This window comes from Rhinatrema bivittatum, chromosome 5 (assembly GCF_901001135.1).
Source record: "Rhinatrema bivittatum chromosome 5, aRhiBiv1.1, whole genome shotgun sequence".
Lineage (NCBI taxonomy): Eukaryota > Metazoa > Chordata > Amphibia > Gymnophiona > Rhinatrematidae > Rhinatrema > Rhinatrema bivittatum.
In genome coordinates this window covers 75,802,739-75,819,708 of record NC_042619.1, presented here as the reverse complement: position 1 = coordinate 75,819,708, position 16,970 = coordinate 75,802,739, and the positions used below count along the sequence as shown (strand labels likewise).

Genomic DNA, 16,970 nt, shown 5'->3' with positions numbered 1-16,970 from the left:
AAGCATGGGTGTAGCTTGCTTATTGCGGCAGTTACTACCCCTAACTAATTAAGCTAGATATTTCACTTAGATGCAGTTCCAACACTGCTCTCTAAATTAATGGTGGGGTTGGAAGGGAAATAGAACCAAAAGGTTACTAAGAGCCAAGAGTAACAGATAAGTATGAGAAAAAAAAAAGAAAGTGCGAAGCTTGCTGGGCAGACTGGATGGGCCGTTTGGTCTTCTTCTGTCGTCCCACAGTCAGTGAAGCTGGAGGATGGAGGGGTAGCCTAGTGGTTAGAGCAGTGGGCTGGGAAATCAGGGTTCATATCTCACTGCCACGCCTTGTGACCTTGGGCAAACTCTTGTACAAACTCAGACTGTAAGCCCTCTGGGAATAGGGACATACCTACAGTACCTGGATGTAATCCGCTCTGACATGCCAAAAAGAAGAATTTAAATACAAATAAATTAAGAAGCTGAAAAGAGGTTGAATATTTCTGGAAGACAATGCTAATACAAATTTCTCAAATTCAAACATGAAGTAATTACAGAAAAGAAAGATGAAGGTTTTGCATTGGCTGTTAAGTCCCAGACTTGATTATTACTGAAAATCTGTGGGGAGATCTCAAACATGCAGTACATGCAAGAAGACCTAAGGATATTTCTGAGCTAGAAAAGTGTGAAAACATTCTAAATGTTAGAAAGACTCTTAGGGGTAGATTTTAAAAGAAGCGCACGAGCACATGTACACTCAATTTTTATAACTTGCTCACACCTATAAAATCAGGGGTTGGCGTGTGCAAGGGGGTGCACAATTGTGCACCTTGCTTGCGCTGAGCCACGCTGCCTTCCCCCATTCCCTCCCCCCTAACCTGACCTTCCCACCCCTTCTCCTAACCTTTCCTCCCACTAGCCCTACTCTAACCCCCCCCCCCCCCCCCAAATTTTTAATTTACCTTTTGCGCACTGGCCTACTGCCGGCAAACGATCCCAAGCACAGTGGCAAATGGCCGCTTTGCCTGGAGCCTCTAACCCCGCCCTGCCCACACCCCGCCCCTTCCGTAAAGTCCCGGGGCTATACACGCGTCGCCGGGCCTTTTGAAAATAGGTTCGGCGCACGTAACCCTTTTAAAATCCGGCCCTTAATGTTTGGAATCCAAAAAATGTTTGGAAGCTGTTATTTCTGCCAAAGGAGTTGTTACAAAGAACTGACGGAAAGATATCCAAATCTTTGCACATGCTAGTTTTTTTAATTATTATTTTCAATCTGTTAAAATTAGTAAACAGTAATTTAACATAAGAAATTGCAGATAGATGTCATGTTTAACTTTTTGGAGGGAGTCCAAGAAGTGTGGCATATATTTCAACAAAGGATAAGTCCCTTGACACGGACCGTGTTTTGCACTAGCTGTGTCAGGAGGGACAGAGATCTAAAAAACAAACAAGATAACCATTTTTGTTTCACGTGATTTTTGGTACTTCTTTTGCATATGACTTAAACGCTTATTGCTACTCTTGCTTCATAGAAACTGCGAGTCTATTTTGACAATTCAAGCTGTGTGAGTTCCTTTACATTGGTAAGCCTGTTTTTTTAATATTTGTAAATTTGCTTTGTGACCTGATATGTCCAATGCTGCTGTTTAATCTGTATTCCTTCTGCTTACATAAATTGTGTGTGTTTGGTTTTTTTTTAGATTGCCTCCCAACACAGTTAGTGTGAAACACATTCCATGTCATTGGGCCTATTCCTTTGTTGACCTTGAAATGAGCATCTTCCCTGAATAAATGGCTACTTATTTGAAAAGGAAGGACTCTGAACTTTTATATGCCACACCTCCTGGCCTCCTTCCATTGAATTTTTTGGTGTCTGTACTAACACTTTCTTTTGCGCATGTCTAACTTTTTACCATATACAATAGAAGTTGTGCCAGCTTCTGTTTACTTGGAGGTTCACTGAAACACAATTTCACCAGGGATGCCTACATTTTTGCACACAACTGTACATGGTCTTGAAAGCTCATGTATTACTACATCTCTTTTCTTGGTCCAAGTAAAGTATCTTGACCTACAAAGCTTCACGTTTTCTTCAGGATCAATACAGTTAGTACAGATGTTAAGAAGTTATGAAAAGGGCATCTCCAAGCAATTCCCGAGTGCCTGAGACCTTTCAGTGCCCTCTACTGCAAGCAGGTCGCACTCTGCAGCTCACAATTGCTATCATTCACTGAGAATTTTCATACATTTTCACTTCACACCTGAGTCCTGTTGACCTTTCCTCTTGCTAACCAGCTCTGATACAAAAGGTTTTAGAGATCCTTTATCAGCTTTAAATGCCACTGAAAAGAACTGCAACAATGGCCAATTCTGTTTGCATACAATATGGACCATTAGCTAAAAGCACTGCAGTTCAAGCAGCAACGAGATCCTGAGGCTAGTCCAATAGCCTAGTGACAGAACTTGCTGTCTGAGAGATGCAGGTTCAGTTCCCAATAGACCCAGTTCCTGCTCCTAAGGCTGGCAGAGCCTGGGAATGATGACAGAGTGGCCCCAGCCACTGCTCAACTAACTCATGAGCACATGGATGCTGGGCTCCAAAGCCAACTGTGGTGCATGCCTCCCAGTCAGAGGTTTGTTACTATAGTGGCTAGGCTACATTGAAGGGTGGTGAGGAAATTAAACAACAAAAACCCAAGGCAAAGTCTAGATGGCTGTGAATGAAGGGTTTATGGTACTGGAGCCCCAGCTGGCACAGCCTCCAAATGGAATGAAACTCAAAGGAGAAGGAGAAGGCAGCTAGCAGAAAGAAAAAAACAAAACAAAAGAATTCCCACACAAAGCTGCCTGAAGATTTATAAATATACTGCTGGTATACTTCTGTCTGAAGTACATGCACAGTCAAAGTGCAAAGTATTCTGCTTCCATCCCATCTTTGAAGACAGAATAATATTTAATACCAAGCTTAGCCAGTCTTATCATCTGGCACTGCAGAGTAATTCCCTTCCACTCCACGTCTACATCATCAATTATCATGGCCTTGTTTTGAAGTGCCATGGCCAGTTTGAAAATTTAAAGGCTGACAAGTACAGTTTACTCAAGGCCACTGGTTCTTTCCTAACTGCAGGAGAAAATAATGGCTATCAAAGCACAGCATAACGACACATACTAGGAACACTCACTGGTAGGCCACCATTTTACAAATAATCTGAATTTCAGAGCTGAACCTGAATACCCATAGAGTCTCAATACGCTATTACTCTGCTTCTGAATATTCAAATTCTGCATCATTAAAAAGGGCAAAACAAACCCAAATAAGTCTCCTTTGCTGCAACCAGTTTGTTAAGAGTGTTTCTAGAATCATCTGTTTTATGGCAGTAACAAATGTTTTCTCTCTGATTCAGTTGCCAATCCAAGTTTGCCTTTGCTATTTAAATGTTCTCACTGATATAAGGGGATTCTATTATTTTACAAATAATATATTACATCAAAAATGAGATGCGAAGAAAGAGGAATTTTAATTTGTAATTTCTACAAGGTTGCTGGTATTCAAAGAATTATAAAGTCATTGTGTTTGCTCATACCTATTCCTACTGGCAGAAAATGGCTGCAGAGAGTCTTAGAGAAATGATACTCATACCATCATTTGACTGACTAAAGCCAGTGTATCCTGGCCTCGTAAAGTGGGGATAGTTTTCTTGTTGTTGCCTCTGTTGGAATGATGTAAAGCTAAGGAAAAATAACAATGAGCCTCCTGTCCAAAATAAAATACCAAGGTGTTGCTCCGTAAAATATGGCAGCAGAAAAAAACAAAACAGAAGGCTTATGTAATTTGTCCATTTCCCTTCTTATGTTAAAACTAGAGACCAGGGGTAGTCAATTTTGGTCCTCAAGAGCCACAAACAAGCCTGATTTTTGGGCTATCCACAATAAATATGCATGATTCCGTGCATGCAAATTTATCTCATGCATATTCATTATGGCTATCCTGAAAGGAGAAATTACTATTTACCTGATAATTTCCTTTCTTCTAATGAGGGAAGGCCAAACCCCAACAGTAGATTATGCACCTCTGTCAGCAGATGGAGATGGAGTAAGAAGCTGACGTCACAGATATATAGTTCCACCCCAACATCAGCCCACCAGTATTCTCTGGAAAGCCAAACTGTGGACAAACCCAATTATACTTGAACATGATTATTAGCAATCAAGCACTCATGCTACCAGCCCATCGGACACACTGAACTCAGCCAAAAGAAGTAAGTTATTCACTAAACTGAGGGGCTAGATAAGCCACTTACTAGTCTTCAACGAACAGCAGGAACAACACTCTGCAATGTCCACCCCGAAAAAGTGAACCAAAGTTAAACATCGGCAGCTGAGGGCAGGTCAGGGATCGGTCTGCCCTCATTAAAGGAAAGGAAATTTTCAGGTAAGTAGTAATGCCTCCTTCCTCTGCATTCAGACAGGCCAATCCCCACCAGTGGGATGTACCAAAGCTAATCCCGAAGAGGGTGAGAGGCTGCCAGTGGGCCAGTCAATACCACCCACACAAACACGACGTCCTCTCTAGCCCGAACATCCAAGCGGTAATGCCTTGAAAAGATATGCAAGGATGACCATGTCGCCACTCAGCAAATCTCAGCAGGCAACAACAAACGAACTTCTGCCCACGATATCACCTGAGCCCTCGTGGAATGCGGTGTAATCTGTTTCGGCAAAGGAACCTCAGCAGCCACATAGGTGGCTGTAATGCCTTCCTTAATTGAATGGGCAATAGTTGCCTGTGTCACCGGTGTTCCCTGTTTACCGCCACCATGAAACACAAACAGGAAATCAAACATCCAGACAGATTTAGTAACTTCCAAGTACTACGGCAAATGTCACTTGACGCCCAAGGAATATAAGAGACGATACTCATTTTCATCCCTGTCCAAAGTGGGCAGGGAAATGGACTGATTCAAATAAAACTCTGAAACCACTTTTGCTAAAAATGGAGGCAGTCTGCTTTACTGCTCCCGGAGCCATACACAGAAAGGGCTCTAAGTGAGAAAGAGACTGCAGTTCAGAAACCAGACATGCTGAACAGATTGCCACCACAAAAACTGTCTTCAAGGAAACAGCTGCATAAAGAGTGTGCCCAAACTGGATGCCCACACCCACAGGCTCCATCAAATTCATATGCTCTCTCTCACACACACATGCTCTCACTCCCACAGGCTCTCTCACATACACAAGTTCTCACTCCCACATGCTTCCTCACGCACATTCATTCTCTCTCAAACTCCACAGGCTCTCTCACATACACACAAACATTATCATTCATATAGGTTCCCACATACTCAAGCTCTCATTCCGGGCCTCTCCCTCTCTTCTGGGACTCTTCTTCAGCAGCTGCTGGGTGGGGTTTGCGGCGGCTCTGCCTGACCTCCTTTTCAGCTGCCGAAGGATGGGATCCACAGCAGCTCACTGGGCCTCTCCTTTTTTTTATGGCCTGACATCCACTGGAGATTCAGGTCACAGGCCCCCATGTGCCCAAAGCTAATGATGTCCTTGGCTCTATCCTTGTCCCCTCCATCCATTATTTCCCTTCATCCCATCCCTGCACTTCTTTCTTTCTGTCATGATATTAACGAAACAAAATCCCTTGTCAGCTTGCTATACTGCCTTAGCTACTTTTTTCCTCTACTCTCCTTTGCTCTTCTATGTTCCCAGTTTCCAACATCCTTTCTATAATCTTTTCTCTGTCCTCTTCCTTTTGGTTTTATAATGTTTGATGTGGCCGGGACCTCACCTCATAGGCTTACCTTATGTTGGGACTTTATAGATAACGCAGGACATTGGATAAAAGTGGACTGGTAACAACTACACTCCAGGCTGCCGCGGGGGATTTGCTGGACACTGTTTCTTTTCCCCACTGTGAGCAGAGATATTTAGAAAAACGTTATTTCAATTAAAACCCATTAGAAGACTTGTGTTGCTGCAGAAACCAGGATTAATCACTAGAAGAGAGAAACCCCTCCCTTCCGCATGACGATGTAGCTGGACTGCCACAAAAGATTAGGAAGCCCAATGACTTTTGGGAGCTTTGCCACATAAGGGAGAAAAGATGCTTTTTCTCTCTCTCCCTGGGTGTGTGAAAGAGACAGTGCCTGAGAGCAATCCTGAAAGAGCTGACTGATGGAGACAGAGGTTGCTGGGCTGGGAGTTAGGAGATTCATATGAGCAGAAAGAGGAAAAAACACCTGCGTTCCAGATATGGGAGAAACAGAGGAGGAAACAGCCAGTCAGAGAGGAGAGTCAGCTTGCCCTGCTGTAGGTACACTCCAGGAAACTGCAGCCAGGCACCACTGAAGAAACCTCTGAGGTGACAGATCAGATAAGTGAAATCCTGTGTTCAGGAAATAGTGTGAAAGAATATAGACAGTTGATATAACTAAATCAAAAACAAACAAAACAAAACCTCTACACATCCTGTGAAACCTTCTAGACCAGTGGTTCTCAACCTTTTTTCTATTGGCAGATAATGCTTGTAGGCATGACATACTGAACATGACCATCATGGGGCTAAATGTAAATATATATATACTCTGCAATCATAGGAACCCCCCCAACCGTCACCATCCCCAAACAATGGATGCAGAGCAGAACTAGGATATTGCAAATACAACTCACTATATAAAAAAGATATTCTGATTCTGGTGCTATCTCAGTAACAGAAACACAAACCCTCTTACTACCAGGCGCACTGTAAAATACAAAACCTGAAAAAAAAAACCAACTCAGCAGTTGTGAAGCAAACCTTCCATACCATTGTAACACTAATTTTAAGAACTCAAACAGCAATAGCCCTTCCTATGAAAAGGCAGCAGTGCAGCACCAATGCATGTCCTATTCAGAATGAGAAAACGCAATAAAGAAGATTGACACAAATCCCTACCTACTAGTAAAATACCTCACCTCAGTCACACATACAGATCCACCTTCACCAAATACAGAATAAAAGACCACACATTCCAACTGTGGAGACAGAAACTGGAATGGAAACCTCATAAAGCCACTCTACATGCAGTGAAAAACTGGAGAGCTAGAAACAGAAAAACATTTCCTCCTACACTAAGCAAAGTTCAAAGACAGAAGAAATGCACATTCCCCAAACTGACATATTATGGCTCTCGCACCCCATCACTCCCCATCCATGCCTCCATCATCCTTCACAAATCCCAGTTACCCCCTTCAAATCATCTGCTCATACTCATATCCCTGCCCAGCATTCCTGACCCTCCACATCCTCTTCCCTGTGCTCCCTTCTCTCCCCTGCTTAACTCTCCCTACCCCCTTCTTCCCATCTCCCCACCCGCCCAACTACCCCAATCCCCCTGTTTCCCACCCCTTCCTGCTCAGCAGCTCCCACACTCTCTCTCCATTCCACTTTCATCTTCCTAGCATCCCCAACCTCTTTTCCCCCACTCTTCACAGGGTGAAGAGCTCATCAACAGCAGCAGCATCACTTCTAGATTCAGTTGGGGAAAATAAAGTTTGCATCCCATCAGGCCCAGAACAGCAGGAGCTGGCAATGTCTTGCTCTGATCTGGGAGGAGGAGGAAACAGCCTCTCACTGGGCCAGAAAGAAGAGAAGGAATTTGGGCCTGACGGGAGGTCACTCTCATGTAAGAGACGTCAACCAACTCCCACCCGGGCTGATAAGGTTTTTGTGTGTACACATACCTTTTGGATTGGGGATTATTGGGAAAAAGGGAAGGCTCATTTTTTGGGTTTCTAGTGTGGAAGTTACCCATAAGGTCTTGGGTTAAGGGTATGGTTCTCTCTTAGCAGGCCTTTCTAGACAGCCTGCATTATCAGCAATTATTGTGTTCACTGTTGACTTTGCATTTCTTAATTCCAGAGGAATCACTGCCTGGCTGTTCCTTAACTTTGCTAATACTGAATATCTTTCATTACTGTTTGCCTATCAATACTTCTATCTTTTCTTTCCTCCTTTAATATCATTGTTCTTCTCCAGTCAATTTATTCTAAAAGAGTTAAAGATATCAGTAAATCATAAACCATTAGTTGTATATTGTTGATTGGGTACTCTGTTCCTAGAATAGGTGGACGGGGATAGTGGATTTGGTTGGACACAGGACTTTTCTCCCAGTTGTTCTACAGTAATCTGCAACCTCCCCTCCGGGTTCTCCTTTGCCTACAGCGCTTGGTAGGGTCTTCTGTCCTAACCTCCTCTCCCCTTGACAGATTTGCCTGTGATCCCTAGAGCGGTGCTACATTAAGGATTTACCTTCTGGCCCTCACTTTTTCAGCTACCTCTTTTGAAAGTCATACTGGTCCCTTTACTAATGTAAAGGTCTGCTGCATTCACAATCAACAAAACACATTTAGGATTTCATTCTGGTCAGTAGCTTAAGAAGGGAAAAAAGAGTGATGCACTTGCCTTAGACGCAGAGTTCCAACTCCCTCCTTGCCACAGTTGATGACCTTCAACTCACCTCATTGTTCCTAAGGTGGAAGAAACTGTTGGGGGGGGGGGGGGGATCAAACCTAGGCTCAATAGCAGTCAAAGATTGGGGCCTGCCAGTGTATACTCTCAGATCCCTGCGTCCCTCTCATGCACGTCTCCTTTCTAATCAGGAAGCCCTGCATTGAGGGAGGAAGGGCCTGTGAACAAACAATGAATCAGGCCCCATTGTTCACTTACCCTACTGCTGCTGGCTGGCCCAAGACAGGCCAGAACAACTTCTCCTGCATCATGAGCTACAAGATAGGTAGAGTTGGCAGGAAGGGAGGGAGAGGATCATGAAGGCTCCTAAGGCAGGAAAGAAGGCAGTCTAGGGTTCTTATTATAATGAAATAATGGACCAAGATATCAGTGAATTTATCCCATCTGTGCCTTAACAGAAATTAAAACTTTTCTATATTGAGCCCAGTATATCTAGGGACCTTTGTTTTCAGTTTTTATTTTATTCCCCTTAGGAGTTTCAATGTTAGAACAAAAGAAAATCAGTGGAAAAAATAACATAAAAAAACTGGAGAAAAAGTTAGTGGAAAAGTCATTTTTCCACTGATTATCTTTTGTTATAGCATTGAAATTCTCAAGAAAGATAAAATAAAAACTGAAAACAAAGATCCCCCAAGTATATCTTAATAATCATTATAATTCAGAATTCTTGAAAGGATTTTACAGATTAATGTTAAAATGATGTTGGCCATTGCTTGTTTATTTATTTATTTTAGGCATTTTATATACCGTTGTTCCAAAAGAAGATCACAACGGTTTACAATATCAACATTCATATTCTTGGTCAGCGATCACATACTGTGTGTCAACATTCACATTCTAGGTCACACCACAGCAAATACAAATTCTAGCTCATATTCATACTTATTCTAGGATATCACAATCGTTACTAAATAATCTAGCTCATATTCATACATTTTCTAGGTCGAAAGAACAGTAAATACAAATTCTAAATCTACTAATACTACACTATAAATTGATCATTACTTAATGCTCGCTCCACTAACTAACACTGTCTCTGGTACTGGCGTTGAAGTTATCAGCTCAAAAACACATATTAAACTGGCTTAAAAAGCATATCAAAACCTGCATTTTCTCAGGGATTTTTCCACATCCGTATAAGGAAAAATACAGAGAAGTCATTATATGACTACTGTGCCTGCTGGCCAAGTGCACTGCTTTCATGTTTCACTGAAAGAAACAGATTGCCCAAGTTTACAGTTTACTGTCTCTTAGTAGAAATGTATGAGAGCGAAGTTACAAACATACCTATTGTTGGACATACTGTGGAATTAAGTTACAGCCAGCCATTCTTCTGTTGTGTGCACACATGCATAGGGATACTGTGCCAAAATGCACACGTACTTCCTTACAATAACGCAGGCTAAAATTATACCTGTAAGATATGTATGGACTGCCATTTGCAGCAGCTCTACTGGCACACGTTAACCAAGAGAGAAGAAAGGGCACAAAACAGACAGCCTACTCCCTCTCATCCACACAAGCACACAGGAATGGCAAAATAAATTAAACAGTATGGCAAAATGGCAAAATAATTAAACAGTAAATGAGTGAACATAGCTGCAATGATCGGAATTACGCAAAAAAAAAAAAAAAAAAGGGACATTGTAACTTACCTCTTCTTTTTTCTTGCCGAATGCCCTTCTTGCTGCCTTTTCTTTCAGTCTCTTCTCCTAGGATAAACAAAAGACAATATTTTAAAGCATTCCAGCCTTCTTTTGTTCTAGTGGAGAGTTGTTTAAAAAGCAATATGACAGATTACTGTAGGCAGCCACTTGCCTGATACATCAGCTGTCTGAATAAATGGTCACAGCTGTCAGTTTCAAGGCTCCAGTGAATATAAACGATCAAGACGACAATTACTTATTATTTGCAGGGCATTATCAGGGAGCTCGCCATATGATTCTGAATGAATCTCATAGACCTTTATTTTGCAGAACTCAAGAGGTGTACAAATCATTATGCACAGCAGTAAACCTCCATGGGACAGAACCAACTATCACTTTTGTACCATGGGGAAAATATACAAAGAGCTCAAATGTCTCCATATACTCAGCCATTTAAGATACTTGGGAATTTTACATAATAGAGGCCATGGTGACAAGATTCCTGCTCCGAAGTTCTTACAGATCTAAAAATAAGAATAGGAAGGTCCATTTTCAAACTGGCTCGCTCCACCTGACTAAAAACAGCAAGGGGCTCCAGAGCAGGTGTATTTTTTTGTCAGATTGAAAGGAGGCATTCCCGGGGTCATGTGTGGGGTGGGGATAGAAAATAATCCTTGTGGATTGGATTTTCAAATCTACATATGCTATTTTCCAGCAAAACTCAGTACTCGGGGAAAAAAAAAAACTTGCAAAATGTCTGCAGGTCCTCCGTATCCCTGGGCAACTGTCAAAGGGTAAGTTCCCTTTTGAAAATTAGCCTAAGGTCCACAGATTTTGCACCTAGGTGGGCTGCTTGAAAATTGACCCCAGAATGGTTAAGTGACTTGTGCTAGGTCTCAGTGAGTAATGGTAAGGCAAATTAACCTATATCTCCAGGATTCACTGCTCTGTGTTTTACCTTCCAGGCTCCACTTCCAAAGCTGATAGTAACTTCCAATGCAGTTCAAATTAACACACAAAAGTCAGTTCTACATGCAGAGCTTTAGAGCACTGACATCAATACCCACCCCCCTTCAGCCTCAATTTAGGAGAATATGTCTAAATATTATTCATTTAATATTGTAGTAGTAAGAAGGTTTATTTTAAAATCATGCCATGCATGGAGCAATTAGTACAGATAGCCCACATATAAAGAATAATCAATAAAGTCAAAACACTGACACAATCCTTTGCACGGATAAGCTCTGAGCCCTTATTATCAAAGCCTGAACAGCATACACATGAGAATGGGAATCTAATATTTGCAGCAATGCTCTGCAATAAAGAAGAGGCAGTAAAATGGTAATAAAGCAAACATTTTTTTTTTTTAATGAAGGAGAAAAAATATTGAAAAAGAAGCTCACTATAAACAAAAAAGTGCCTATGTTAAGAGTATAAAGAGGTATAAAAGGGTGCTATGCATTTTTGAGGAAAAGGCCACATTCCTGTAGCACAAGTATAGAAATCTGACTTTCAGGTCAGACCAGCTGCGGTCTTGACTATATTGTAAGATCCACAGAGCAGGGGACTCTTATTTGTGTGCGTACATCTATTAGTGCTATATGATAGGATAAGCAGCAATAGTAGCAACTGTGGGAAAGCAAAGGTAATACTGGAGACCAAGTAGGAGGTGAAATTGGCAGATTGGTCGAGCCGTGTGGTCTTCACCTACCATAGTAGTCTTCTTTTCCAAGGCAAAAGCAGAATCAGTATTGAGCCCCTGAGTGCTTTTAATAGCTGGAGCCCTCTCTTTCAGGCCGATGAAACAGCACGTAAAAAATGTGTGTCTGAAAGCAGGCGCTACTAGGGATACAAAAAACGTAATTTGTGTGTCCCTAGCGCTCTGCATAGAGCGCCCAGGAAACGTGGCTGTGCATCTAGAACAGCCTGGCCAGAGCTCCCTTCCTAACCATCAGCAGGGCTGCTCCTGATTGGTCCTTGTCAGTGAAAGGACCAATCCCTTTTCAGGACAGCCTTCTGAAAGAGGATTGGTCTTTTCACCAACACATGACAGTGAATGGACCAATTGGCAGGAAGTGAAGGAGTGAATAAATTAATATCAAGTGCCCAACACTTAATATTAATGTATTCTCTCCTTCACTAACTGCCAGCAGTGGTTCCAACTGGGCCAGACCTTGGGGATGCTGCTTTCTGTGGTTCCCACTATGAGGAACCACAGAAAGCAGGATTTTTTGTTAAGCCTTCAGGCCGAGCACACGGCTTTACATGTGCTTGACAGGCGTTAAATTTGCAGCGTTAAAATATGTGCCGTGGCCGCGCAGCAATTTTTTCCATCAGGGGTAATAGCTAATAGGCTCGTCAACATGAATTTACATGTGAGGAGCGCTATTAGCTAGGCGCTGGTTTGGACGCGCATTTTGATGTGCTAATCCACTTATTGCATGAGGGGTTTTGGACGCGTATCCAAAACACACATCCAACCACGTGCAAAGCAGAGTGCACTATATTGCATTGGCCTGTTTGTATGGTGCTGCTACTCTGACATTATCTGTATTGTTATTTTTAAAAATAATTCAGACCATGTACTTTATTTAGGTAAAGATTTTCCAAATAAATAATATATCAATTATCTGATTTCTTTTACTTTTTTTTTTATTTGGGGGCTTTATAACCTCTAGTGCTAGTTCAACTGTAGAAAAAAAAACACTTTTTAAAAACACTGTAATCTTCAGTAGTTATAGTTTTAAATAATAAACAAGCAAACTCCGCTTATAGCTGAGTGTTTAAACATGGTGACAAGTCACTCTGCATGTGTGGTTGTGCCCACCTAATGCTGCACAAGATCACCAGATACTGTAAATGTCTCTCATCCACCTTGTCAGTCACAGTAAAATTTTAAACCACTTTATAGAATCTAAACCAGTTTAAAATACTTGTCTTTATACCATTTATTTATTTTTCTTAGAACTCTAATTATTCAGATACAAGGCACAACAAAACATAAGCAAATGCCATGTACAAAACCAATGTGACAAAAGAAAAGCACAAATATATAGAACTAAATAGATCCATCAAGGACCAATTGTTTATGTCAAGACCAATAAGAATCCTAGATACCATCATATACAGCTGAGGTTCCCTTTCAGCATGTACATTAACTTACTAATGCTGGTGATACCTCCAACATCAAACAGGCTGCTTTTAAACACCAAACTATCATAGGGAAAATACAGTAATGTTTTCACTATATGAATAGCCACATTTAATGCTTTATAGCTTCAGAATTTAAAAAAGATTTTTGGGACTTAAACATTTTGGATTGATAATTTTTTTTTTACATGCCTGACTTTATTATGACAGTCCCTTTATCTTTAATAAAATAAATTAATTATACCACTATATTTTCTCTGCAATATCTATAACATGGCTTCTCCAGAAATCTAACAAAGACTCAGATTTCCAGAAGAAAACTATAGTATGCCTTGTCACATGTATTAACTGAGAAAATAACTCTAGAGCTGGACCACCCCAAAACCTAAAAGGCATAACAAAGAAACTGTAAGATTCAAATTAGCAGCAGATTCTGTTCTAACTGATGCCCAAAAGGCCTGAGTAAACTTGCATATGTAGTGGCTAAGTAAATGTTGGCTATAACTCCTCCAGCAAAGAGGCAACATCACTACTACATTTGTAGAAGACGAGAGGAGATCTATAAGTGTGAAGCAAAAGTCTGAACATGAGCTCTGTTTTATTATAATAAATTGAGATCTTGTCAGCTAAATTCCCACCAGTCATTTTCATTTAGATCACTGGTTCTCTCTCATGTATATTCATTGTGGATATCCTAAAAACCAATATGGTTAGGTGTATCCAGAGGACTGATCTAGACTCATGTGAATCTCATGATTCCATTTTTGAATGAAAGCAAAGGAGAGAGCATTCTATCTCTCATATGTTGGAAGAGTTTGATAAAATACAATCATTGTTTAAAGATTAGACTGAAAATGAGACAGGATAGTGTTGTGGGCTGAAAGAAATGCTTAATACTGACAAGATAGCAAGAAAAAAAATCTTTATTCAGTAAAATATCTTAGAAGAACGCAAGTAGGGTGGGGAAGAGAGGGGAAGGGGAAGGGAAGTTAGGGTAGGTGGTAGGGAAGTTCTCTCCCAGTTCGCTCAATTGGAGCGGACTGGGGAAGGCCGTTGATGCGTCGCTGTGCGAATTTAGCTCAACTGTGCCCCCTTGCGCGCGCTGCCCCTGATTTTATAAATTGTGCGTATGGATTTTTATGTTTAAATGTTTTATTGGTATTTCTAATAACAAAAGTACAACCAGACCAGGAGGTGTGTGGCACTTCTACACCCACTGGAGTTCATGCAACAACATATAACAAGAAAGTACAAATTTTTACCTCAGCCCCCCCCCCCAAGCCTCCACCCCATCCTAACCCCCTGAGTCCCTGATAGGTGTTAAAGAACTAAAGAAGTGTCCACGTAGCTGCTAGAGGTCCAAGAGTTGTCACTTCAGGCAATGTAAGTCAATAAGAGAGAGTTTCAATCATTTAGGAATCTGCTCCTGGCTTGATGTGGAAGAGTCTGCACATAAGGTTCCCAGACATCCAGAAAACGGCGCCTATGCCGGAGTGACCCGGTCGATAGATATTCTATAGCAGTAATGAATAGGCCTCAGACAGCTTTCATCGCAGGCAGGAAGAGGGAGAAGGCAAAGAGGCAAAGAGAGTTTGTCCTCCCGAGCCTCTTCCTTTTATTGTACATTCATACAAAGGCAGATGATGTGTCATTACATGATTGGCTACTTTCCCATAGCAACAGAAGAGTCATTACACCATTGGCTTTAGCTCAGGGGGTGTGCACGGATCATATCATTGGCTGCTGAAATCTATACCTCCTGACTTTGTCCTGCCTCTGACTAGGGAAAACCCAGCCCCTCTTTCAGGCTAACAGGATTAATTATAGGCCAGAGAAATACATGAAGTCAGGTATCCTCTCCTAGGCAGAGAGGCTTAAGCACAAGTGATGCTTTTATTCAGGCAAATGTCAGGGAGAAGGGAAGTTAGTGTTTAAACCCTGAAATGGCTTGCTGGCAAGCGCATATTTCCCACATATTCCATATGCATCATTGAGTAAAAGAGGCTTCTCCAGGTCCAAAAAGAAGGTGGTTCCTCATCCCTCCAGCCCAACAAGATTACCCACTTCCCCACCAGACAGGCTTTTTGTAACAAAAGTCGGGTGCCAGGATCTCGTATCCTTAGTGGAGGTATACAACCAAAAAGGAGCTGTAAAGGTGCTACTGGAATTGAGATTGTCAGAATAGTAGCTAGATATTTTGCAATCTTTGTCCAAAAATGTTTGGATTACTTACCTGGTAATCCCCTTTTCCTTAGTGTAGACAGATGGACTCAGAACAAATGGGATAGTATCCGCGTGCTAGCAGTTGGAGACGGATCTGACGTCAGCACGGGGGTATATAGCCCCACAGGAAGCGCAGCGAGTCAGTAATCTTCCTTGCAAAAGCTGTTATGGATATGTGTACTGACGCTCAGTGAAAAGTGAAAAAGTAGAAACAGGATCCCCCTGACCGATTGACAGTGGCTGGAGACCGCCAGCATTCACAACCGGAAGGCGTGACCCGGGTAGAGCGTACGCTCTCATGGAAAGAAAAGCCATGGCTTACCTGGAATCGGTGAACCCATGTACACAGGCAGCAGGGCGGGATGCTGAGTCCATCTGTCTACACTAAGGAAAAGGGGATTACCAGGTAAGTAATCCAAACATTTCCTGGCGTGTAGCCAGATGGACTCAGAACAAATGGGATGTACCAAAGCTTTACTCCCAGCCAGGGCGGGAGGCTGCCTGAGGACCATGTAGTACCGCCCTCGCAAAAGCAGAGTCCTCCCTGGCCTGGACATCCAGGCGGTAGAACCTGGAGAAGGTATGGAGGGAGGACCATGTCGCTGCTTTACAGATCTCTGCAGGAGATAGCATCCTGGACTCCGCCCAGGATGCTGCGAGTGCTCTGGTGGAATGAGCCTTAACCTGAAGAGGCGGAGCCTTCCCAGCCTCCACGTAGGCAGCTCTGACAACTTCCTTAATCCAGTGGGCAATGGTGGGCCGAGAGGCCGCTTCACCTTGCTTCTTCCCGCTGTGGAGGACGAACAGGTGGTCCGTCTTTCGTAGTTCTCGTGTCACGCCCAGATACCTGGGCAGCAATCTGCCGATGTCGAGATGGCGTAATAAACGGCCTTCTTCAGATGTCTTCAAGCCTACCGTGGTAGGCAAGGAGATAGTCTGGTTAAGATGAAACTGTGAAACCACTTTAGGGAGAAAGGAGGGAACCGTCTGAAGATGGATAGCCTCCGGAGTGATCCGTAGAAAGGGATCGCGGCAGGATAGTGCCTGTAGCTCAGAGATGCGGCGTGCGGAACACACCGCCAGCAGGAACACCAACTTCAGGGTGAGAGACCGAAGAGACAAGCCCCGAAGGGGTCGGAAGGTGGATTCCGCGAGGAAATCCAAAACAAGACTAAGAGTCCATAAGGGCACAGGTCACTTTAGTGGCGGACGAATATGCTTGACGCCCAGCAGGAAACGAGATACATCTGGGTGTTTGGCGATGGTCTTGCCATCCCTCCTGGGACCATAGCAAGACAGTGCCGCTACCTGAACCTTGATGGAGCTGAGGGAACAAAAAAGAGAAAAATTAAAGTAGTTTTGGAAAGCACGCTTGAACCAGCGTGCAGGCACTCCAAACTGCTTTGGAGACGGAAATTACTGACTCGCTGCGCTTCCTGTGGGGCTATATACCCCCGTGC

The 16,970-nt window shown here is 42.6% G+C and overlaps 1 protein-coding gene across 3 annotated transcripts in view; it reads right to left on the bottom strand.

Annotated features, from left to right (window-relative positions):
- Positions 1-16,970, bottom strand: part of DDX10 (DEAD-box helicase 10) — a 759,707-nt gene that overhangs the window by 228,393 nt on the left and 514,344 nt on the right. For all 3 annotated transcript variants that reach the window (XM_029602477.1, XM_029602475.1, XM_029602474.1), the window contains exon 16: positions 10,147-10,203. In XM_029602477.1, coding sequence (XP_029458337.1) covers positions 10,147-10,203 — 57 coding nt within the window. The remainder of the gene's footprint in view (positions 1-10,146; positions 10,204-16,970) is intronic.